Source organism: Ruditapes philippinarum, unplaced genomic scaffold, assembly GCF_026571515.1.
Source record: "Ruditapes philippinarum isolate M1 unplaced genomic scaffold, ASM2657151v2 ctg1185_1_1_1_1, whole genome shotgun sequence".
NCBI classification, from domain to species: domain Eukaryota; kingdom Metazoa; phylum Mollusca; class Bivalvia; order Venerida; family Veneridae; genus Ruditapes; species Ruditapes philippinarum.
In genome coordinates, this window is record NW_026862274.1 from 162,623 (window position 1) to 190,426 (window position 27,804).

Below are 27,804 nucleotides of genomic sequence, written 5' to 3' on the forward strand. Positions count from 1 at the left end.
AATGTATTGGAAAGTAAAATAAAGAACAACAGTTTTATATATTTAATTTTTATTTGTTTATTTCATGACAATGTGTAAACACATCAATTTGACAATGGTTTATTTACATAAAAATACTTTCTTTTAAAAATAAGTCGAATTACTTTTTTCATTATTTACATACACAAAAAATGTTGAATATGAATAAAAATACAAAAAAAAAATTCTTTAATTTCAAAACTTACTATAAATAAATACATAATTATGTAAGTTTCGAATCACAACTTTTCTGTACACAGGCAGACCAGCTGTTATGAAGAAAAAAATCTGGAAAATATCTGGAAAATAATATTTCTAAACATTATTTTTAGATAACAACAAACAAATTATGTAAAATGATTTTAAGATACACCTTACCACGCAAAATTGATCTTAAATGGACGTGTCCATTTTTCAATTGGACAAAACCATTCATTTTTTTTTCAGGGAAAATTTCAAAAATATGTACAGACTTAACATCAAACAGTGCAGACCATGACAGATCAGACTGTACTAATATACTGACTGATCTAGGTCTGCACTGGTTGCATAAATCCGCCACTGCAAGCAAGCTAAGAATTTAATAAACACATATAAGGCACTTATAGTGTTTACAGATACATGTATCTTAAAAATCATCCAACTTTACAATGTGGTAACTTTCATGTAACCGAAGACAACAAGACATATACATGTGTAAAAAAAAGATTTCATTAAGATATCAATATGGCAAATTTTCCAAGCTTGTAAAAAATAATACAAATAATAAACACAATTCCTGACATTCCATGAATGAATAGTGATAATAAAAATACACACAAAAAATTCCTGCTTTTTTTCAGCTTGAATATAAACATATCCCTATTTGAGCCGCGTCATGACAAAACCAACATAATGGGTTTGCGACCAGCATGGATCCAGACCAGCCTGCGCATCTGCGCAATCTGATCAGGATCCATGCTGTTCGCTTACAAACCCTATTACAAGTAGAGAAACTGATAGCGAACAGTATGGATCCTGACCAGACTGCGTGGATACCATACCTCTGTTAGGCTATGGCAACACTGGTGCGGTGAGTGGAGCTCATCAAGGTGCATGCACCTGTGATGATTAGAGGCTGTAAGCAAGACATCTGTGTTATGGTCGAGGTTAAAATTTTATGACAAACAGAAAAGCAAAAAAAAAAAAAATACAACATAAATACCAAATTCAACCTTCCCTCTATCTGGGGGAATTAATAAAAGGATACAAATAAATACAATTCCTGATTTCATGATAAGAAAGGAGGGGCTACAGGAATTTAAACTGTTATTTTTAGCAGGCCTCAAAGTTATTAAACTTTTTTGACCAGGCCTCAAGATTATCTCTTTTTTTTACCAGGCCTCAAGGTTATAAAACTTCAGTCTGAACCCCATTCTTAAATCTCACAATTTTTATTGGTAAGGTGTACATTCTGTGCCGATTTCTGACCAATCAAATACCTGAGATTAAAGTCTAGAGCTGAGAAAATTGCTTAATAACCTCTGATCCAACAGACATTTTCATGGAATGATTATCTTCCAAGCTTTACATGTCATTTCACATGACAAATAAGAAATGATGCTAATATAGCACATATATCATGTTATTAAAGCTGCATGCCTCCAGATGAGAAAAACATATTTAAGAAAATCAAACTTGAGAAAAATGTATTAAGATTAAAAAAAAAGTAAAAAGATTCACAAGTCAAGTAGTAATTTACATATCATATGTGATTAATGACTGATTTTGCAGTATATATATTTCTACTGCACGACTAAATATATTACCATGTTGGTAATTTATGCGGCTTTTATGTTCAGTTTGCAATGTGTAAATTACTTCCTTTGTTCTCTTCACAATATTCTATTTTTAAATACATTTTCAAAATTTTCATCAAAACAAGATTTTCAAAATTTTCGCGAAAATTAGCATGAAACTGGAAGCATGCTGCTTTAAGCGATGAAAAAGATCATTACAAAACATATAAAAAATATTTTGATTCTAGTTTCATTTTACCGGTACAAGACTGAAAATTCTCCACAGTACAAATACATGACATTACCCACACAGTACAAGGCAAGAGAAAATGAAAAAAAAAATTGGCAATTTTTTTAAAATCAAAGTCTGTGCAGCGCTGGGCTACTATGTCTTATTTTGATCAAAACTCGAAAAGAGAAGCAAAATAACGAAATGATGAATAATGCTTTGTTCTCATACATATAGGATCCATGATGAATAACTCAACAGTAATAGTCAATGCTCTCTGTATGTTAAAGGCTCATACTTTCAATCAAAGAACAAAGTTTAAAAACAAAACAAATTTAAAATAAAAGGAAATGTATAAATATACTCAAAGTAACAATATGTATGATTTATACTGAATAGAACTGGATTTATATTTCTAAACTTCATTAAACTGCCTTGTCAATGACATATAACTAAGGGTTATTTCTGCATATCTTGATAAAACACAAATGATTTTTTTTGTTATTAAATAAAAACTGAATTTTGTGGGAATAAGAATTCTGTGCAATGCAACTGCATAGTCTAAAATTATATATAAAACCAAACAAACAAACAAACAGGGGAGTATATCAGACAATTCATAAAATTGTTTATTTCACCGTCTTAATTTAGTTAAGAATAGGTATTTTTTTCAGTCTGTTTACCAAAAATACACTGCATTAAAGAAAAACTTCTATAATAATACAAATAATCTTTCATATTTTAGATCCGCAGCTTTCCTAGTACTCCTTACTCTTTCTGTAACGGATAACACTCCAAAAATTACAGATTATCTCGCAATGGCAACACAATACTTGTCTGAATTTTTTCATAGAGTCACCAGACACTGTTAAAATATGACAGCTGTCGGGAACTGTCATCAGAAACTGTCAGAATTTAACAGACATTTTGTGTATTCTCGTTGACTGAATAGTTCAGAGTGTATATTAAGACAAATACAACACTTAGTCCTACATCTTCCTGCTGAAAGAAACCAGTTTCAGTACAAGCAGGTCAATAAAGGGAGATAAATCCAATATGGCCCTGAATGAAGGGAGATAAATCCAATATGGCCCTGAATGAAGGGGAATAACTCCATCACAGTTAGTTTTATACAGTGTATATTGTCATCAAACATATCCTAGTCTTGCTAATGCCATCTGTTTACGTAATCTCACAATCTCATAGAATACATTCCGATCTGAAATAAACAAAGTATAAGAATGTATGTAAAAAACAAAATTGTTCGTTTTGAATTTTTTTTTATCCTGCTAACCAAAAGTGTATAGATTTTAACACATCTGTGTGATGTAGTTTGTCCAGGCTTTGTAATATTGGCAGACTAACTTAAATTTTCATCTTGATATCCCTAAAACTAATAATGGACAGTTCCGAAAAACCTGAAGGTGGACAAGCTCAGAAATTCAGCAACTTAATTACAAAATTTGTATGTAAAATCATCGTCAAATTATCTTTGAGTCTGCTACATTGTTCCTGCATTTATAAATCGTTAAGTCCAACATAATCTTTTATTTTTCTATCTCAACACAACCATTTTTAGGGATACTTTTAAAATTTGAAAAGACTGAATATTAAACACTTTAGACCATGATCAGACAGGCACAGATGCTCAGATGAGATGATCATGGTCTGCACTGGTTGAATGGGTAGAATCTTTTGCCACCTGCAGACTGAAAAAATCATTTTTTTAATGATTGAGTTTCACGTCACACCAACATGGTATTGGTCAAATGGGGACTTTCCAGCTTTACTGGGGAGGAAGACCTAAGGTGCAACCCTGTACATTATTTCAGGCACAGTAGAACCACCGATGCTCCCTTATCTAGATGGATAGCTTTCTGATGTAGAATCTGATGACATTTGCACGGCTCTAACCTACATCGATGAGAGGCAAATGGTTTGAAGTCAACCACCATTACCACTTTGTCAAAGACTGAGAATGATGGAGGGTCTGCTTGCTCTCTCATTTTTATTGTCTTTCATAATGCATCTAATCCCATGATAAGATATGCAACTACCATTTCTTGTTAAACATTTCATATTTATATATAATACACTAACCTTCACTCTTCACAAGCCCTTGTTGTATATATCTAACATAGGTGAAAAAATCACACACAGCAGCAATCTGTAACAACATAAACCAATTATCATACATTAACTGTACAATATATGTAACCACAGCTGTCAGAAAGAACCACATATTTTGTCAATAGTAACTTTGTCATATGTGTGTGTGTAATAAAAAATAACAACAATAATTGTAAAGTAAAATTTCTGAAGTAACAAAGAATATAAGTCAGAATAATTTTTTTTAAAGTGGATTGGTCTACAGTGGGCACATTTTCTATAAGTACTTCAAATACTGATAAAAACAATAGGAATTTTTCATTTGGAAATTCATTTAAAATATTGCTTGGAAAATACATTGTAAATCAATAAAGTTCTAAGAGATTCAGTATAAACATTTATAAAATTATGATGAGTAATTATATTTTATTCTAGAACATTTTATTATCTGCTATATAAATAAAGGTAATATCAGATCCTGTATCTCAAACTTTCCAACAACATCCATATAAGCATAAGTATTTTGTGGTTTGATGTTATGTATGATACTATATACTACAAACGCTATTATTTATGGTTTTGCAGACCTTCCGTTATAGACCAATTCAGAAGTTCACAAATTCTTTGCATAGACAAACTACTCTTTTGTAAGGGTAATTAGTGACATAATCACTATACAGATCATAATTATAACTTTCCTCCAGCTTTATTAGTTAGTGGTAAAAGGCTTCAAATATAAATTCAGACCCATAGAATGGTATATAGAAATCTCTTTATTTCTATGTTTGAGAAATGTTGATAAGTGCCCCCTTCTGTTTGGGGGGGGGTTGAAGGCAGTCCCCTTATCGCCAAGAAAGTTTTGGACTTGTCAGAGGCTAAAAATGACCCCAGATTAATCATAAGGTAACGTGTAACCAACGCTGAAAAGCATTTGACTCTATCTCAATCCATCGAGAAGTTGCAGCACTTTGAAATCAATTTTGATGGAAAAAATCAACGCAAAATAGTGATTTTTGGCAATTTTGAGATGTCCCCTCGTTGCCATGGTAACAGGAAATTTAAGCCCGAGCATGTTGTTACAAATGCAATGGTCCAGTCAACATTTGTGCCAAGTTTGATTAGTATTGAAGCAGTTTTTATAGTTTTATAGCAATTTAAACTTTTAAAGGGAGACTTTTCAATGAAAACAACCATTTTTCACAAAATGCTCATGAAGTAATGGGTTAAGAAATCATGATAAAAACTTACTCTATTTCTACAGTGTTGAGATATATTATACCACTCATTGTCATCTCCCAGTTTTACTTTGTAATTACATACTTTGACAATCTTTGACAGCTGACACTCACTGAAAACACAAAATATCAATATTTCATTCATTTTCCCCACAAATGTTACCCAGCGAAAGTGATAAGCCTTTGCCACCAGAATAGATTGATAGGCCAGCCAGCACAGGCACTACACTGTTAGTTTATACAAATTTATTTTAGTTCCATTTGTGTTGGAAGCTATAAGCTTCCTAAAATACTCTCAAATCTGTTCCAGGAATGATCATAAATTTTCTTACTCATGGAAATAATGGCTTGCAACTGACTGGGGTTTGAACCCACACAGCCAGTAATCCTAAGGTTACTGAGTCCAACATGTTAACCACTTGGCCATGCCGCCACTACACTGTTACATAACTAACTCCAAAATTTGATCTTGATATCCCTAAAATTGATAATGGGCAGTTCCAAAAATTAAGAGCTGGGCAAGTCAATTTACAAAATTCAGCAGGTTAATGGTTTTAGTCTCACGTTTATAAACTATCTTAAAAAAAAAATGTCATTATCAAATAATTAAGAATTTGGTAAATGTGTTATCATTTGCACTCTATAAGCCTCTGCACATTTTATGATGACCAACCACACTCTATTATAGCATCACCAAATATTCTACTCTGTAACTAACAGAACAAGAGTTACATTTTCCCATATTTAATGTGAAGTATGATTTTTCAGCAATATTAAGTACCATTGACTTGCCAATCCTATTTTTGTACATTAGTTTGATGTGATATACCATTTTTCATTATTTCTAAAAGTGCAAATGACATACCAATCCTTTTTTTGTACATTCACAAGGTTTTAGCTATTCAGAACATTTTCTAAAGATTCTTAAAAATAAGATTATAGCTGGAGGTCAGAGGTGACCTGACTGTTGTATATAAAATGTATGTTTTGACTAGAAAGTTGTTGGCAAATGTTTGGTAGAAACATATTTTATTTGTCATAAACAAGAACAAATTTTGCATGACATTCACAATGAATATAAAAAGGATGAGACTAGAAGCAACCTAATGCTTATTGAAGTCCTTTGGCTTAATTTTGTGCTCATTTTTAATCCAATTGTAATTTCGCACCATTTGAAGAATTGCATTCTATAATATAGTACGTTTAACTTTAACATATATGTACATATGGCTTATTTTTTAGCTTCACTATGCCTTAGAAATGCTTTTACTTTATTTCTCCAAAGCTTTTTCATTTTGGTGTACTTTTATAGTGCCCAAAAGTTACTCATTGGTTAATTACCAGAACCATCTTTTTTTCACCTTTTGCTTAAAGTGAATTAGTATTTTGTATGGAAGTCAAAATACTTCTTTGTTTTACTTTGCTACTTTCATGACAAATTATTTCACATAAATCTCTGCTTTTTCAGGTAACAAGCATCTAACATTTCTCTAAAACCTTAATTTAAACATTATAAAATTCATGTTTGCCCTTTCTATATATAAAGAAGTAAAAATTTATTTGTTTCTGAAGCATAATGTGCCTTTAATTTTGATGGTTTTCTGACACTTATTCAGATAATATTAAGAAAAAAACATTTAACAGAAATGTTATGAAAGCTGACCTTTTATAGTATTAGATTTTTTCATCACATAATTTTATAAAGAGGATGGCAAAACTATCTGCATACAATGGGACTGAACACAATATATAGGAAACTAATAATAAGTGAAATCTTCACCTTAGTGCATTAACTTCTTAACTCCTATTAACTTATCTAAAGAGTTAACCCGTTACTGCACTAAAGTGACGCTAAAATCCTCATGTGATAAAGAACACAGATGTATCTATGGAGAACAATTAAGGTTATCAAATGACGGGGAGTAACAGATTAGCACAATTTACTTACTTCACGTAAACATGGTCACCGCCAACTGGTTCTATAGCTAGAGTATTATTTTCCACACATGTCAATACCTTCTCTGCTAGCTGAAAAAAGAACAATATAATTAACTATCACTCCTACAGTAATTTACCCTCATTATAACATACAAAATGTATTGTAGATATAAATTTACATGACTGATAGATAAACATTCCAACACAAAATGACCTTCAATGATATTTTTATCTCAGCATGTGTTTGGTTTTCTTGTTGTTCAGTTTTAATTCATGGAATTCTTTTTTATTTCTCCAATCTGCAAGTTTCACAGTCAACTGCCTACATTGTTTTTGTTTTTTTGTTTGTTTGCTTCTAAAGCGCCCCAACACAATTTAGGTCATATGACATCAAAATGGGAAGGACGATTTTGGCTGACCTTGGGTGTTACAAACTTAAACCAAGCTTAGACTCCAGTAATTTGATCCATAAACTCGCCTTTTACAATCACACGATACATGGTGGCTGCAATTCTGATGCCTCAGGCAATCTCTCAGCCACAAGGGGAACTGCCACAATCGGCAACTTGCTTTATTGGTTATTTCAATCCTACACTAAATATCTGAAATGGACTTATCTGTCAATCTGGATAAAACCATTTATCATTTTCATTATTTCATCATAAGTGCTGACTTAACAGCAAGCAGTGCAGACCATGATAGGACAGCACAGAATGTGCCAAGTGATAGGTACTAACATGGGCAAAATGAGTTACCATCAGAAAGCTAAGGATTATAGTGCCAATGACAGTTTTAATCTTAGGTGGTCTGTCATTCATAGGAAACCATCTGAGATTTACCATCCATCTTTCAAACTGGTCTGATACCTTTCTCATATGAAATTTAAAGTCAGTATTGGAATTCAAAACTCACAGCAAGAAGACAGAAGTATTTTAGTCCACTTAATATATAATTAAATACAGTACCACACTAGCAGGTGATTATATGACTAAGGTCAATGGAGTCAATACCAGTAACTAATTCAATTTCAACCATTAACCCTCCTAAATTTCTTAAATTATGTCTTGTCAAGCTTACATTATGAAACTGTCCATTATCAAATTTTTGGGGGATATCAAGACGACAAATTCAATGTTAGCCAACCCAACAGCATAGAGATTGGTTAGACTGCACAGATGTGCAAGCTAGCCTGGCTTTATACTGGTAGCAAAGGCTAATTAATTTCAACTGCACCAGGGTAAGTATTAACCTAACTTATTACCAAGGTTTTATTGTTCATACTGTTTGTGCCAAGTGTCTAAAAAACTGGCATAACACAAAACTATAGAACCATGGACAAACAAAGTGGCCACAATCTAAAATAATTCAATGACCCTTTTCATTCCATGAAAGGTTACCTCGCAACAACAAAGACATTGTTTCAATGCATTTTTATACCAAGACAAGCTTTAAAGTCAAGTATATTTCCATTCTACAGCATGTAAAAAGAGAGGTACCTATAACACTATTACAATACTTTTATCCAATAAAAACATTATTTTCAAAGTTAATTAGTGATTACTATTCAAATTACCAGCCTTAGTTTTCAATAAATTTTCAAGCCCCTATAAACTCGACTTCTTCACATTAACTACTATAACATGTAAAGCCACACTGTTACTGTCACTTACTAGAGTATTTGAAAAGTTGAGACAGGTACAAATATCTTCTGCTGCTATTCTAGAAATGAATGGACATTTTCTCGACATAGATGGATTTCGCCTCCAAGTTCGAAACTCTTCAAAACAAACATCATCTATCTGTAAATAAAACAAGTTAATTTCCATTTAGACATGTTTATAGTTACAGTCTTAGTAGAGAAAACATATCTGTTAACACATTAACATTTGTTAATATGGCAATTCTTAGTACAGCCATTTTTTTTAGGTTAAAATAGCAACTCTTTGTTTAACCAATAATTCTGTTAAAATGGAACTCATTGCATGGCCAATATACATGTATATTATTTTGTTAGTATAAAATTCTAGGTACACTTAAAATACTTATTAATAAGGCAACTTTTAGTAGAGCCAATATATCTGTTTATATGGCAACACTAGAGAATGTAAACATAAGTGACAAAATGTTTCACAATTAAATTGACTGTAAGAATGCTTTGAGCCTTCTTTTTCTGTGATACAGAAAATCTTATTTTCAATCCAGTATTTTACAGCAGAAACAGTAACTTTTTATATGGCAGAATTGTAACCATATAATATCTGTTTGTGTCTTGCACTATAATCATGGAAGTTTAAAATAAAATGTAATTGCCTTCAAACACAGCTCTCTAACAATCAGACAATCTTTATTTGCATAATAATTTGGAAGTAAATTTTCATAACAGAGGCTAAATTTCCTGGAAAATTTTGTTAAACATTCAACTTAATATATATTATCAAACAGAGCATTTCGCTTAGAATTTTATCATACTAATTTCCTTCCTCCTTGGAAATTATAAAATGATTTAAATGCTTAATAGTTTGTTCATACAATTTGAAAACATTTAACAATAATCTTTAAAAAAAAACAAAAAAAAACAACAAATTACAATGTTCATATCATCATAGTTTGGAAAAAAAAACACATCCAAAAAACATGAAGATTACTTCTGGACATCATTCATATTTTAATTTGTTTATTCTTGCAAAAAAGCCAGAATGAGCAAAGAAACTCTTTATTTATAACTTAACTACATGTATATTTAACTCGTTGCCTGCTGGTGGCAATGGAATCTAATCATGTGACCTAGCTGTCAGTGCACTGTTGTGCCCTGTCTGATCATTGTATGCACTATTCGCCATTCGATTATAATAATCATTTTGAAATTTTCCCTAAAAAGGGCATATGATTTAGTTCTGAAAGTAAAACGGACAAGTCCCTCTTAGATATTTAGCACATCCGATGGTAATTAGTATTTAAACATCTAATGTTACATTTATGTGTATGCTTTCAAAAATCATCACAGTGTTTGCATTTTTGGACATTGCTGATTCATGTAAATCACACCCAGGTTGTATAACTGTTAAAGTTCAACAACAATGGCATCTGTGATCATATTTACTCTTTATTATTTGCTAAGTAATGTGAACTGATAGCTGACAGTCACTCTTTGATCAATGTTACATTATATCACGAACGAGGGCACTTTAATAAATTGTTTTGAGTTTTATACAGCTTTTCTCAGAAGTGTCATTATGTTTGATAACAGCGGAGTCATTTCTTAAAGCAGAAGGATATTAAAAATCAGCCAGAAAAGAAAACAATTTAAAGTAATTAATCAATGTAGGCAGCAACAAGTCTGTTGTAAGGGATTTCGACTGGGAACGTTTAAACTCCCCCCCCCCCTTCTTTTATTATGAATGAGGAAAACCTCATTACATTGTATATGCATTATGTATTTGCAGGTGCAAGTCAAAATGAAACAGTTGCTTCCTTATAAAGAGAACAATAATGGCAAATAAACTCCATGATAAGTTCATTGGGAATTTTACAAAGCTACATGTACCCAATGTCAAAAATGAAAGCCCTTTCTCCTCTTATAAAGAACACTGCTTGAGAAGAAGCTGTTTCTCTAGATGTTTGTTTTATCAACATTAAATGTGCACATCTTTAAGAGCAAGCATTAGACAATAATTACCACAAAGTGATCAACATTGCAAAACATTGATTTTATAAAACTCACAAAATCTCCAGTCAAATACTGTCATAAACAGCTCATAAATCTTTCAGAATTGTCTCATAAACCTAACATTAAAAATGCTGGCTTAATTTTTCTCTAAAGAACAAAAACAGCCACTTCAACAGCACAGAATATAAATTATTCATCAATCAGTTCTTAATTTCCTTGAATTTTTTTATGGATGTGCTGACAGGCTGGCCTGGCAACAAACCAGCTGCCAAGGGTAAAGGCTGGCCTGGCTCTATCAAAATGCAAAGGGTAAAGGCTGGCCTGGCTCTATACTGGCTACAAAGGGTAAAGGCTGGCCTGGTTCTATACAGGCTGCAAAGGGTAAAGACTGGCCTGACTCTATACAGGCTGCAAAGGGTAAAGACTGGCCTGACTCTATACAGGCTGCAAATGGTAAAGACTGGCCTGACTCTATAATGACTGCAAAGGGTAAAGGCTTGCCTGACTCTATACTGGCTGCAAAGGGTAAAGGCTGGCCTGGCTTTATACAGACTGCAAAGGGTAAAGGCTTGCCAGGCTCTATACAGGCTGCAAAGGGTAAAGACTGGCCTGGCTCTATACAGGCTGCAAAGGGTAAAGGCTGGCCTGGCTCTATACAGGCTGCAAAGGGTAAAGGCTGGCCTGGCTCTATACAGGCTGCAAAGGGTAAAGGCTGGCCTGGCTCTATACAGGCTGCAAAGGGTAAAGACTGGCCTGGCTCTATACAGGCTGCAAAGGGTAAAGGCTGGCCTGGCTGTTTACAGGCTGCAATGGGTAAAGGCTGGCCTGGCTCTATACAGGCTGCAAAGATGAAAGGATGGCCTGGCTCTATACAGGCTGCAAAGGGCAAAGGCATACAGGCTGCAATGGGTAATCACTATTGGTCCAAGCAGGTTAAGAGGTAAATATAAGAACATAATTCAAACATTTCAACTGTCTCTATGTGTACGAATAGATACTGCTAAAAGGTAAAAGACAATAATTACAAATTGGCATAATCATGCAGAATTGTGACAATGCAAATTGAATATATTGAAATGTCACCTGAATGACTTGAAACTTGTTATGCTGTCAAACACTGGTAAAATCTTGTAAACAGTCTATGAACTGATACTGCCTTATCAGGTCATGAAACTTGATATATTTTGAAAGATCATAAAACAAACTAAGAGATCAAAATAACAACAAACAGGTGCCACTTTTATACCACTTTTATGCCACATTGGCATGAACATGAAATTAAAATGAAACAATTATATGACAATTATAACAAGTTGTAACTGGAGCAGCATTTTAAAGTTAGAGTTTATGTCTCCATGGTAAGAGCTCTTAAAGGGACTCAACTTAGGTCAAAATAAAACATAAAATTTGAAAATCTTAAAAATATCAAGTCAAGCACTTACAATAGAAAAACATGCAAAAAATAACAGATAAATATACTCAGAATTTGATTGATAATCAATTTTTTGTGTGATTCTTAGCTGGATTTGTGTAAAAAGCCTTCTTATATGGACAAGAAAAATGATTATTCTGGAAAAACTGGGTGAGGGATTTATGACCTGAAAATTTGCACACAAGTCATTGGTCCAGACTTTATACATCAATTAGTTAATAAATCTCTGGAAAGTATTTAAAGTCTGGTCATGTCAAAAATATGTATGTTATTTTATGTAGAATATAAGTTCTATATGGGATTTACTTTTAACATGGTAAAGTTTAAATGTTTTTATGTATTCTGAAGATTAACTATTAAATACATTTAAGTTTTCACCTGAATAATCTTTTTCATAAGGGACAAAAGTCACATCACTTGTAAACACTTGATGATTCTGCATTCTGGCCACCTCTCAAGCCCTAACTTCGGTCACAAATATGTCCTAATATGACACCAATACTGACAAGTTCTCGAAACCAAGATTTCTTCACAATCGAACATTGATTTATGTTGAAACTAAGTACTTGGCCAATAATTGTCAAAACTTAAAGGGACTCCACTGAGATTTTTTGACATGTTAGAACTGGAGATAATTTTTTAAGATTTATGTTCGATTTGATGTACATCTAGAACAATTATAACCTGTGTAACAAATTTAAGATCTGTCACACACACGATTTCAAGAATAATTTTTCAAATTGTGAACAAGAGCTTGGTAGGACAGCAACGCTCGACTATTCTTAGTGCTTGATAGTAAAAAAAATGCTTGATACAGTTACCTCCTCCTGTTTACAGGTTGGGGTCATGATGGTGAACAAGTGTGCAAAGTTTCAAAGCCATATGTCAATGGAGTTTGAAAATATTTGAACTATTACAAAAACTTTAACGTAAATTCTAAGTCGAAAAAGGGGCATAATTCTGTCAAAATGCTTGATAGAGTTACCTCCTCCTGTTTACAGGTTGGGGTCATGATGTTGAAACAAGTGTGCAAAGTTTCAAAGCCATATGTCAATGGACTTTGAAAATATTTGAACTATTACAAAAACTTTAACGTAAATTCTAAGTCGAAAAAGGGGCATAATTCTGTCAAAATGCTTGATAGAGTTACCTCCTCCTGTCTAAGTTGGGGTCATGATGGTGAACAAGTGTGCAAAGTTTCAAAGCCATATGTCAATGGACTTTGAAAATATTTGAACTATTACAAAAACTTTAACGTAAATTCTAAGTCAAAAAAGGGGCATAATTCTGTCAAAATGCTTGATAGAGTTACCTCCTCCTGTTTACAGGTTGGGGTTATGATGTTGAACAAGTGTGCAAAGTTTCAAAGCCATATGTCAATGGACTTTGAAAATATTTGAACTATTACAAAAACTTTAACGTAAATTCTAAGTCGAAAAAAGGGGCATAATTCTGTCAAAATGCTTGATAGAGTTACCTCCTCCTGTCTACAGGTTGGGGTCATGATGGTGAACAAGTGTGCAAAGTTTCAAACCATATGTCAATGGACTTTGAAATATTTGAACTATTAAAAAACTTTAACGTAAATTCTAAGTCGAAAAAGGGGCATAATTCTGTCAAAATGCTTGATAGAGTTACCTCCTCCTGTCTACAGGTTGGGGTCATGATGGTGAACAAGTGTGCAAAGTTTCAAAACCATATGTCAATGGACTTTGAAAATATTTGAACTATTACAAAAACTTTAACGTAAATTCTAAAGTGAAAAAGGGGCATAATTCTGTCAAAATGCTTGATAGAGTTACCTCCTCCTGTCTACAGGTTGGGGTCATGATGGTGAACAAGTGTGCAAAGTTTCAAAAGTCATATGTCAATGGACTTTGAAAATATTTGAACTATTACAAAAACTTTAACATAAGTGGTTACGCCGACGCCGACGCTCGGGTGACTGCAATAGCTCTACTTATTCTTATCGAATAGTCGAGCTAAAAATGATCTATATTAGAGTCAGGCACTGAATAGCACAACATATGATTTTCAATTTATTTCGGATTATATTTCGTAATTACCTTTACATTTCTTTCTGTTTTAAATTCCCCTAAATCCAAATTTTGTTTTTAGGCTTTTGGACCTCAGTGGAGTTCCCTTAAATCTGGAGAAAAATCACACATATATTACATGTATATAAAACAAAGCATACTCACTTCTTGACAATGATCATTATGTGACATACGATCTGTTTCTGTCTGTATTCTGTCTTCTTTAGTAAACTGGTGATGACTTGTCGACCTATAAAATTATAATACATATAATAAGAAATGTTCAAAAAAATAGTAGTAAATAATTTAAATTATACTTGGAATTTGCACAAAGTTAAGAATTCTTTGTAATGTAGATTTTAAGAAGACAACATCAATAATTCTTTGTTATGTAGTTTTTAATTGGACAACATTAATAATTGTTCACAACATAGATTTTAAATGGACAACATTAACAATTTTGTAATGTAGATTTTAATTAGACCAAATTAATAGTTCTTTATAACTAAGATTTTAATTGGACAACATTAAAAATTTTTTGTAACGTAGATTTTAAATGGACAAAGTTAGCTTAATGACTCTATGTAATGTAGAAATTTTATTAGACAATGTGAATACATACAGTTACAACAAATTTATGAATAAAGTTTAGGCCTCGATGAACTTTTCTAGGATCACTCGCACTGTGGGGCAAGTGACCATACAAATTTACTTGCCCCTCATAAAATGTACTTGCCCTGCATTTTGACGGACAAAATGGCAAAAAACGCGAGAGTTAAATTTACTATTTAGTTAAATAACCATGTATAACTAATACTTGACTAGATGATCTGAGATATATATTACAACCATTTAACACTGGGCCATAAAACCAATCAAAATAAATATAACTACAGTCCGACCCCGGTTATTTGACAACCCTTTATTCGAATACCCGGCATTATTCGAAGTAGATCGGCGGTCCCGTTTTTATATCTATAAAAATCAATATAATGACAAGCGTATTATTCGAAATACATTATCAGAATACCTTCTATTTTTCGAAGTAAAATTTCGGTCCCGATTATACAATATAAAAGAATTTCACATCTATTATTCGAAGCCAGACTAATTATAATTCGAAGCAAGACTAATTGGTGCATATCCACTCGCTGACAGGTCGACTTATGAAAAAATATCAACAGTCATGAGTGTATTTAGACAATCATGATAATTACGCATTGTGTGTTCTTTAATCAACTTTAATTGCCGATTGTTACTGTAGATGACAGCAATAATTTTCAAACATACCGTATATGTGAATTTGTCAAAACATCCAAAAAATTTTTTCATTAATTGTAACGCTACATGAGAGCCTTTACCCTAATCAAAAATACCAGAGTTTAGCTGTAAATACCGTAGTGAAAACACGGTCATTATCAAGGCTTTGCATGAAACGAAACAATACATAATGTAGAATAAAATGCAAGTATTTACATGTATGTCTTCAATGCCAATAAAATCATTTTTACGCATCTTTTCTTTAATATCTATTTTTTCTCAATTTATTACAGGAATTAAGTGTGAAGTAAACGGTAGTTTTGCTATGATTGGTCAAAGTGGAGTAGTTTTCATCTATCACAATATGACGATTTCGATTATTCGAACCTATCGATTATTCGAAGTAAATTTTTAGTCCTAGGCACTTCGAATAAACAGGGTTGAACTGTAAAAGAATTAAAGTGAGTTACCTGCGATGAGTTTTCCAGAATGGTTTCAAGTTTTTATCTTTCTTTTTATCTTTATTTGCTGCCTCTGTATCTGCTATTTGTGGATGAAGATGCTTGTTCGGGGAACTTGGTGTTGATGTCAACACCAGCTGCTTTAGTGCACTGACCTCAGCTTGCAAAACCTCTACCTGTTTTCAAATATAAAGCTTAATTAACAAGAAACCTAATAAACTTGTGTAATGAATTTCTCTTACTTTGAATTCGGAACAGTCCAATAAACATTTAATGGATTTCTATCTAACAATACAAGAATGGAGCTATCAACAGTACAGAACCCAGTCAGTCTGCACAGAAATGCAGACCACAGAAGTTCAGTCAAGTCTGGCTCTTACAATACTGACTGTGGCAGTGACTAATTAATTTCTTTTCCAGCAGATAACAGGTTAAGTACTCCAAGATATTGTCATAACTGTTTCTTGATATAACTTTAATTACTGGGTTTTCATTTTTATCTCAGGCAACAGATGTGCCAACGAAAACAACAGATTTGGCCTAGGGTCATGGGTGATATTTTAATCTACATGCTAAATATACATGTAACTTATCTTAACAGCATTTCAACTGATGATATGGATTGCAAATCTGTTAATTATGAAAACTCTGATTAACCCTGGACGAAAAATGTCCCTTCCAATTGTCCCCTAATGCATCAATGCTTCAAAAATTTTATTGTACATAGTGTTATCACCTGTAACTTTTTCAGAAAATGTTGCTTTTTTATGTTTATTCATTAATATATTTTTTCAGTTTAAGCTAGTTGTACATGGCAGGGGAAGACTTCTGGTGCAGTAGCATGCATTATATCAGACACAAGTTCACTGCTGATATTCCATAAGCTAGCTAGCTAGCTATCTCACTTAAAACAACCCCTTAATTCCTGGGAGGATTAAAACAACAATTGAAAAGTGGCGAGAGATTCTAAAACATGATATGAGCCATGTCATGACAAAACCAACATAATGCGTTTGCGACCAGCATGGATCCAGACCAGCCTGTGCATCTGCGCAGTCTGATCAGGATCCATGCTGTTCGCTTACAAATCCTATAACAAGCAGAGAAACTGATAGTGAACAGCATGGATCCTGATCAGACTGCGCAGATGCGGCTCATATTACATATTCACAGTAGCACTTGATAACAGGATACAAAATATTGTGACAAAATTAAAACAAAACAAAATATTTCTCACCAGATTACTAGCCACAATATGACACCGTTCACACACATATATTTCACTTCCACATGTAATTATTTTAAACTGTGTGACAAATCGTGTTCACAAAGGATTGACACATTCTAACACTTATTTCAAAAGGATATAGCCCAATACTTGGTGTGATTTTTAGTTTTAAATTCCGATCTTCATGGCGTCACAGTGGCATCACACTTATGATACTGTGTTATGACTACTAGACTTTCCACCTTTACTGGAGGATTCAGCCCCCAAATTGTTTTTTTTTTTGTTTTTTTAGGCAAGGACAATCAACTTTTCACAATAAACACACAAATAAACTCTAACCCACAGTGTCGAGGGGCAAGTGATTTGTGATCAACAGACTTACTTACACCACTAAGCCATCTGAGCAATACCCAGCCCTAGTCAACCATCCTCTATGCCAAACATCTAACAGACGCTGCTCACACACAAAAAATGAAAATATTTAAAATCGTGTAGAAAAGTTACCTGTTGGTTTGACTCTCCTAACAGTTTCTCAGTGTGTATTCTTTTAAGATTTGCTTCCTGCACCATGTTGTTTGCTTCCTAAAATCATAACATTTTAGGTATCATATAAGATTATAAAGACAATAAAGTTCCTTTTTTATTCAAAGAATGAAAGGAATATCAAAATATTCCACTCCTTATCAGTAAAACTGAGAATATTGAGCTTTACTTTGTAGTTCTATAGTATGACATAGTTTGGTTTTACGATGCGCTACACTGGTCGAAGTAGATCTTAATGCTGCCCCATTAGACACGAACAGGCATCTGAGTAGAACCACCAATGTTTCATATGCTAGCTGGACAGCTACCTCATACAAAGAATCCAATGTGTCTGGTTGGATTTAAACCAACAACAGTGAGGGCAAAGTGATTTGAAGTCAATAACGGCTTAACCATGCGACAATGGACGCCCCAAGCCAATAGTAGAAGTAAAACTTAATACACACCAAACTTGCCAAAACAGTATAATGTGCCATGAGCAAAACAAATTTTCAGATCACGTATTAGGTAAATAATACATTTCGATTTAAAATCTAGTTTTCTTAGACAACTTTCATTACAATGATTTGCTATCAAGCCAGATATTCTTTTGTTTTACTTATGTACGGGAAAAGTTTGTGTCCCTTGGCCAGAAATTTGAAAATTGAAAAATTTCAAGGATATTGGTAGTGATATGAACAATGAGTCAATGTACTGTAAAACCGTAGTGAAAAGGATATTAAAAGGTTGGCAAAAAATCAGTATTGCCAGGTCCAACAGGTAAATCACCAAAAACAAGACTGATAGTGTGTTTGAAACGTTTTTTTTTCCACAGATGGATACAGAATTGCAGAATGAAAACAGAAGACTGTTAAAATGTACCTCAAACAAGCTCGCAGTTAGTTCTTCCAGCTCCTCCCCTATTTGATCACGAACTTTCAGCAACTTTTCACACTCTTCATCCTTTAACTTCAACTCCTGAAAAAATATCACAAATAATTGTGTCATTCTTAGAGCAAAAAGTCAAATTTCCATGGTAATATACCTTTATTATGCTTGTAACCTTATCATTCAGATTCTACCCATGCAACCAGCACAGTGAGACCGCCACTGCACAGATGTAACCATCTGTGCAATCAGATCATGGTCCACACTGTTTGCTATTCACTTAGTACTTATTTTGAATTTTTTCCCCAAAAAATATTGAATTAAGTTTTGCCCAGATTGAAAGATGGAAAAGTCCTAACATTTAGCACAGTAAGGATTATTATCTTTACATAACTTATATGTACATGGAACTGTAAAAGTTATTTTTGAATATTTTGACACATTGTGTATATATAACTTTTAAGGATAGTTCATGCTTTAGACCTAAGCTTGGGTAAATCATTTTATTTGACATTCTAATGTTACAATACTTAAAACACCTTGATTAAGTCTTTCTCTCAATGACCACAAAAATGAGTGTGTCAGTCTGTAGGCGTGTCCACGCCTTGTGTTTGTAAATATCTGTAAAAATCAACCACCACAGAATCAAATTTCAATCTGGAGGTGCAAGTCTAGCTTTATGTTACAAAATTTATCATTTTAAATATCACCAATCGGACTGGGTTTTCATGATGAAGTATAATTTTAAAATTTCATAAACTTTAAAAAGTGTTGGTTCCCCCAAAATACCCAATGGTATCAAACTTAAGTAGAAATAGTGTTTTTTTTTATTTTCTGTGCTGATCAATTTTATTTCATCAACATAAAATTATGAATACTATAATTCTTTTAGTGAAGTAGATGTTAGTAGACATGTGTAGCACAACTGTTTGTAATCATGTGAATAGGGGGTGGTGATAATTATTGCGATAATTTTTAACAATTATCATGCAAAGTTTTAACAATTATCATACAAAAAAACATCATTATTATCATTACATTATTATTCATAATTACAAGTATATGACAAATAAATCGGTTATAATTATCATGATACTTGATAATTAGTTGAAATAAAATGTCATAAAAATTATTTTGTCAATGCAAATCAATTAACGAATATTATGATCAACTATCATCATAATTATCAATAAAAGTGACTCTCGTATAAAATTATAATAACTGTATGAATGACGTATAAAAAAACAAAAATTTATGGTATACACCAATACTTTCTCATCACACAAGGCAATTAGCAAGCGATTAATTATCGTCACCTTGTTAACTACAACATATTTCCATCAATGACATCAGTATCTGAGGTTAACAGCCTTAATTGTCACCAAAAAAACAACAACCCTGAACGATATCATAAAATTATATTGACCAAAAAACAACAACAATAACATAAAACAAGAGCATCGCATGAAGAGTGAAGCCTCCCCTCTGATATAAGGGAAATGACTTGAAAAAATAACAATTAAAAGTGTTTAAATAATGGCCGTTTTCCAGTTCATTTCTCAATAAGATACATACATTTGTGTTTGTGATTGTTCAAAATAGTAGTATTTATACGTATGTTGAATCACTTTCTCCATGCTTAAAAGTTTAAAGGGACATATACCAGAAAGAAAAATGTCCCGTGTCCTAAAGATTGCCTTAAATTCCCCCATTAACATATAAGTATGCCAAGAATTAGTATTAAAAGCGTATACATTTGTGTTTGTGAATGTTTAAAATATTGGTATTTATATATAAAATTAATCAGTTTCTATGTTTTAAAGGGACATAACTCCAGAATGTTTAAAACGTGTCTTTTCCCCATTAACAAGTACAAAATAATGTATGCCAAAAATGAGTATAGTTTTCAATTTTTTTTATCAATGACCAAATTTTTACAAAACTTTGCCAAAATATGAAAATTTAAAACGTGCATGACATTCAGAATATAATGTCCCATGTCTTACCGTACCCCTGCACATTAATGTCATGATAAACAAGCAATCCAAGTTTCATTTTGATATTCCTTTTCAAGTGTTTAAGTAAAGGGCTACATTTTAGTTGAGAGGAGCTAAAATTGACCGAATCAATATTGAAGACAGTGCCTGCAGGAGACAAACATTTATTACAATGTTACATGACCCGGGTGTAGATTTTCCAGGGTAAGCCTGGAAGAGAGGCTGGTAAACCCTGGAAAACTATGGAAAAGCATGGAATTCCATGGAAATTCATGGAAAATTGGTATTTTTTCCATGCTTTGTGGACTTTTTTTGTCCAGCCATTTCCAGCATTGCTGGAATAGGCTGGAAATTGGCTGGACATTTGTGGTAAAAGCCTGGAAAACCATGGACTTTACTTCCATGTAGCATGGAAAGTGGAACTTAGATTTTTTTGATGCTGGAAATGTGTTAAATTTTCTCTAAGTATGCTGGAAAAAACTTGTAAAAATTACAACAAGAAATCTTACTTTATATATTCAGCACAATATTGTGAATTTTTGAAAAAAAATATACAATCATCATTTATTTTAATGCAAGTTACTGTAAATGATTTGAAATTTGACACTTTATACTTTTTATGTAGTTGAAAAAGGGTATCTCAGAAAAAATGTCTATGCTAAAGACATAAATGAATTGATTGTTCAAAATACATATTATTATTTAAATAAATCTACATGAAGTTATGTACAATGAAATAATATCCATTTAATTACAGGCTTTAAGTTTGAACTATAAATTAATTTAAGTCTGTGATTAAATCATTCAGACACTATAATAACCAAATTGGGATTGCATTGCTTGCCATTTTTAAATTCTAAGAATTCATGTTTTTGGATAACAATAAATAAATAAATAAATAAACAAAACAAAACAGTGCATGAAAGAATCTCATATATATTCTTTATTAAATTGATCAATATTTAGGAAAATAAATACTACATCCACTGAGATTTTACACTACACAGATCAGAGCTCTGATAAAACTCATTGACCAGCATTTGCCCACCATCTGTGCAAGACTAATTTACTCCACTGGTCATTCCGACAGATCAGGCTGTTCCATGTGATTATTTTGGGGAGAGATAACATTTATAAATTTCATATGCAGAATGTGTCTAGAAGGACATTGCAATCTTTTTTGTACAAAAATTTGTAATGATCTTTAAAATCTATATATCTATTAGCTATTTGATATTTTCTTTTACGCTCAAAGAATAAAAGTTAAAATGATGAGTAGATTTAAACCCTGCTTTACATAATGATAGCCCTGGCCAATTTTGAATTCTAAGATATCTGGGTCAGCAAAGAGTGCAAATTACAGAGGATGTACTTGATATTTTAGCAGTTTTGGAGATATTGTTTTGTTTAAGATTTTAAAGTGTTTAAGTATTGGTATGATAACAATCAGAATCACCTGGGACAAGGAGATATACAACAGAATCAGGTATTTATAAACCTTAAGTTACATCAATGCAGAAACAGGTTATATATATAAATATCAACATTTGTAACAAGAGATCAAGGTTGTTTTTATATTTTCAACTTCATGCATTTGTTTTTCTGATAATTGTTTTTAATCTATACATGTATAATCTGTAAAATATAAATTATTCAATGATTTCTTTATAATGTATATTGTTAAAATGACAATTGTTAGTAGATCTTTTTCATTTCCTACAAATAAAACAAATTAAATCAATTTGATTAAAAAGGACTAAATGGTACAATCAGTAGTTTTGTACAGCTGAACAGGGTCATTATAATCATTTGTTATTTTATATGTATGTGTTGTGTTTTCAATGGAACAATCTAAATGTACAATTACATAACTTGCAGGCTGGGACATAATTAAGTGCTGACTGTGAGAATTACCAACAGTGTTTAATAATGATGTGCAGTATTAATCCTGAAAAGGTATATTTTTAAATCTTAATACTTTTTTATTCCATGTCTTTTCTTGAAAAAATACATACTGGGTGATAAATTTTGTCACAAATTTACTTAATTCTTATACATGTACAGAAAAATTCTTAAACACTTGTGCACTTTGAAATAAGATATACTGCATTGCTTTAGTATTTTTGAATATGCATAAGCATAGTTAATATTTAATAGTTAATACTGTTGAAACATTAGATTTGATGTTATTAAAAGATACGAAATATAACTGCATAATATTTATATGCAATAAAACATAAGTCATTACCACATCTGTGTTAAATTTATTATGAATTTTATCTTTAAAGGTGAGCACAACCACAAGAAGTTCTAGGAAACACAGGCAGAGGACTGAAAATGGACATCAATAAAAAAATAGTAATTTAAATCAGAAACACTTGAAACAAATTTAAGATTAAAGCAGTTTCTCATTGACAGATTAAGAGCAAAATAATTGCTAAAAGCAAAGTGTTGGATTAATAAGACAACCAGAACCTACCAAACCTGCAGCTGGAAAAAAACTGTTTGTGCTAAAGTGAATGTAGGATGTTCTAATTCTGTATTTGGACTAAAGGATATGTATTAAATTTTGTGAAAGAAATATGTGATCATGTTAAACTAATAAAAATTCCACCCCAAACATTCCTGTGCTGAATTCCGTCAGAGAATTTTACATTTTAAGAACATTCAGGGATGCTGGAATTAGGCGCGATTTTTTTCCATGTTATTCCATCAAGGCTGGACTATTTTCCATGGTAAAAAGTCCAGCCTCTATGGTTGGCAGACACATGGAATACCCTGGAAAAAAATCCATACTTTTGTTCCAATACTCCATGTACATGGAAAAGCATGGAATAAATTCCATGCTTTTCCATGGAAAACATGGAAAAAATTCCATGCAGCATGGAAAATGTTCCATGTTTTTTCCCTGTTTTTCCAGCCCATTTTTTCTCAGCTTCAGGCTGGAAAAGGCTGGAAAATTTTGTTCCAATACTCCAGCCTCTTATTTTCCATGGAAATCCCTGGAAAAACATGGACTTTTTACACCCGGGGAACGTTAACCAAGCTAACTGGTGTCTCTACGGCAATGTGATTTCAATAACTTGCCACCCTCTAACAAACCCCTTACTCTTCAAGAGCAATGGTATAAAAACCTGCTCAGGACCCAAGATTTTTCCATATGACCAATGCAGTGAAGTTGCAGCTTTAAATCCCAGCCAAGATTCAAATTGTATATTTGACTGCTGAACCAATCCATTGTTGAATTGACGGGTTTCAAAATAAAAATGTTTTGCATAGAACAAACAGTAAAGCATCTGAACAGACACCATGAAACTGTAGACAGACGAGTTACTACCAGTACAGTGATCGTCACCCTAACCTGACATAAGCTGACCTGGCTGGCTTAGAACCCTATGATAGTTGCCTTTACCAGTTACTACCAGTACAGTGACTGACTGCCTAACCTGACATTAGCTGACCTGACTGGCTAATCCTATGATAGTTGCCTTTACCAGTTACTACCAGTACAGTGACTGACTGCCTAACCTGACATTAGCTGACCTGACTGGCTAATCCTATGATAGTTGCCTTTACCAGTTACTACCAGTACAGTGACTGACTGCCTAACCTGACATTAGCTGACCTGACTGGCTAACCCTATGATAGTTGCCTTTACCAGTTACTACCAGTACAGTGACTGACTGCCTATAAACCTGACATTAGCTGACCTTAAACTGGCTAATCCTATGATAGTTGCCTTTACCAGTTATTACCGGTACAGTGACTGACCACCTAACCTAAGTGACAGGCTGACCCAACTGGCTAACCCTGTAATAGTTGCCTTTACCAGTTACTACAAGTACACTGACTGACTGCCTAATCAGTGACAGGCTGACCTGACTGGCTAACCCTTTACCAACCGCTACCAGTACAGTGTCTGGCCGCCTAACCAGTGACAGGCTGACCTGACCAGCTAACCCTATAATAGTCGCCTTGAAACTCATCCAGGTCGCACAGTTAGTGTTTGACATAAATAATCTGTATTGTTACTGCAACAATAAAACAGACAAAAACAACTGGTTAAACTTACTTATTGTTGTCACTTTGTATCGCAATAAATGATGTCTTAGCCTTTCACCAATAAACAAAACAATTCACCGAACTGTGACGTCAAACAGATTATAGGAAAGTAATTAATATTTATGTAGACTGACAAATTAAACGGCAACATAAATTACAGTTACTTTTTTTTTTCTCTCAACATGAAATTAAAGTATTTCCTGAAGTTTTTGCTGCATTTGTTTCTATTGTTGATGTGTTTTGCTTCTTTTTTTAATGAAACTGTTGTTCAATTTGTTTTGTTTTGTTTATCTTTTTTCCTTTCTTTGGTCTGGCTCTGTACAGGTGGCTAAGATTTTAATCAATTTTGGTTTCAGCAGGTTAAGGGTTTAAAATAAATGAACTTTTAACCTTGACAAAACCTTTCTTCATTTCTCGGTGAAATTTCAAAATATGTATTGAATACTGTTTCACAATAAACAGTTGACAGTAAAAGCCACTTGACCATGTTGTTTGACATTACATGGCTATTTATAACTTATAATATACATGAACATTTTTTTTCTGTTTTGTCTATGTTTTATAATGTGCCATATTATCTCATTGTATAGTGAAATCAATCAATCAATTTCTCAATCAATCATATTGAAATCAATCAATCAATATTAATTTCAGATATATTTTGCAGGAAATATGCTACTGTAACACATGTATTATGAATTTTATTTTATACAATTTTTATTTTTTGAAAAAAAGTTGTCTGGAGATAAGCAGTGTAAAATGTATCGCTGGTTCCTATGCCAGAGTGGCTCTAGTTTAATAGGTTAACCCTAAATGTACCAGCATATCATCTTAAATAGACTTTTCCAACATTCCATCTGGATAAAAAATATTCATCATTTTTAGCAGAATTTAGGAAAAAAATGGGTCAAAGACAGAAAAGGCCGGGTTGCATTTGTACACCAAATATCATGAGGCTGTGATGTTACGAAAAAAATTTACCATTGACCCATTAATGTCGAAAATTTAATTAAGTGGGTTAACAGGAAGTGGATGAGCTACACATCTAAAATCGAATCTCACCGTATGGGACCATGTGTCAATGCTGTATGCCAAATATCAAGAGGCTGTGATAAGTAGTTGCTGAGAAAACTGTTACGAAAATTTCCTACCATTGACCATTAATGTCGAAAAATTTAACTAATTTAACTAAGTGGATAAACAGGAAGTGGATGAGCGACAGACCTGAAATCAAATCCCACTGTATGGGACCATGTATCTATGCTTTATTCCAAATATCAAGAGGCTGTGATAAGTAGTTGCTGAGAAAACTGTTACGAAAATTTCCTACCATTGACCATTAATGTCTAAAAAATTTAACTAATTTAACTAAGTGAATAAACAGGAAGTGGATGAGCGACAGACCTGATATCAAATCCCATGGGACCATGTGTCAATGCTGTATGCCAAATATCAAGAGGCTGTGATATGTAGTTGCTGAGAAAACTGTTACGAAAATTTCCTACCATTAATATCGAAAAATTTAACTAAGTGGATAAACAGGAAGTGGATGAGCGACAGACCTGAAATCAAATCCCACGGTATGGACCATGTGTCTATGCTGTATGCCAAATATCAAGAGGCTGTGATAAGTAGTTGCTGAGAAAACTGTTACAAAAATATTTTCCCCGCCCGCCGCCCAACATTCACCATACTATAACCCTGATTTGCACCAGTGCAACCCGGTAAAAAAATATTAACTGACTTGGGCACAGTGCAGACCATAGTCAAACTGCACTGACAGGTAGATTTAAGCTCCACCAGCAGGCATAAAGCCGCATTGTGTTAAATTATTAATTTAATGTATACTAACAACATTTTTACTTATATAAACACTTTATAAATTTTAAATAGTATATTACATACAATTTTATGCCTGATGCTGAGTATTATATTACTCGAAACATAAGTAGCGAATAAAATGATTAAACCTGACCTAGTGTTGTACATTGTGTGACTCACCTTTTTAATTACAGTTTTTTAATTTTGAAAAGAAATTAAGAAAATTCAGTACAAATTTGAAGCATAAATTTGAAGAAATGCTACAATAAAATAGGATAAATCCAACACTTGTGTAAAACTGTGAAATTGACTTACAGACTGTGCTATATTTAACTCCTGTTGCAGTCTACTGAAGGCATATTCTTTGGCTTCTGTCATTGTATGACTGTGTCGCCTTGGATCTTCAGTAGGTAATACCTCGGACAGGGCATGTCTTAACTGACCTCTTTTATTCCGTAGCACTGGAACGTCCACCTCTCCATCACTGAAATATATAAATATATTATACTTCAATATTTAACACATGTGTCAGACATGCACTGAATGCATTAAAGCTGCATGCCTCCAGATGTGCCAAAATATTTCAAGAAAATCGAACTTTATAAAAAAAATGTACTAAGATTTTAAGTAAAGTAATGCAGTTTAAAGGGCTATTTTTGCACATTTTGACCTCTTTTTGGTAATCAACATTGATTTTTTTAAAGAGCCATTTGAAATGTATAAATTGCTTTCTTTGTTCACTTCACAATATTATATTTTTAAAATTATTATACTCTCAAGAGTTTCATGAAATTTAGCATGAATCTGGAGGTGTGGTGCTTTCAAATACCAAAACACTATCAACCATATTGCCTAAATCAAGCTACTTCAGTAAAGTTAATTGATCTCAACTAAGTTAAACTTCAATAAAGTCAACTCAATTTACCTATCTCAATAAATGTAACCTCAAAAGACTAACTCCGGAATAAAAAAAATTTGGGTTTTTCCCAGCTAATCTGTAGGTTACAAACCAACTTTTACAGTTACAGGTTCGAAAATAAGAGCAACAGAATTATTTTTTGTAAAGGTTGTGCACAGTGAAGTTACAATGGTAAAAGTTTGCTTGTAGCTACGGATTTAAGCT

At 32.8% G+C, this 27,804-nt stretch overlaps 1 protein-coding gene across 1 annotated transcript; it reads right to left on the minus strand.

Annotated features, from left to right (window-relative positions):
• Window positions 1-1,457: 1,457 nt before the first annotated feature.
• Window positions 1,458-27,165, minus strand: LOC132718530 (guanine nucleotide exchange factor for Rab-3A-like; the record flags this gene model as incomplete). The annotated part of the gene is given in 10 exon segments (XM_060702244.1): window positions 1,458-3,244; window positions 4,126-4,192; window positions 5,383-5,482; window positions 7,318-7,397; window positions 8,978-9,106; window positions 14,608-14,692; window positions 16,173-16,339; window positions 17,896-17,973; window positions 18,796-18,891; window positions 26,997-27,165. Coding segments are annotated over 10 exon segments (1,042 nt in total), but the record flags the coding sequence as incomplete, so codon positions are not given.
• Window positions 27,166-27,804: the final 639 nt, after the last annotated feature.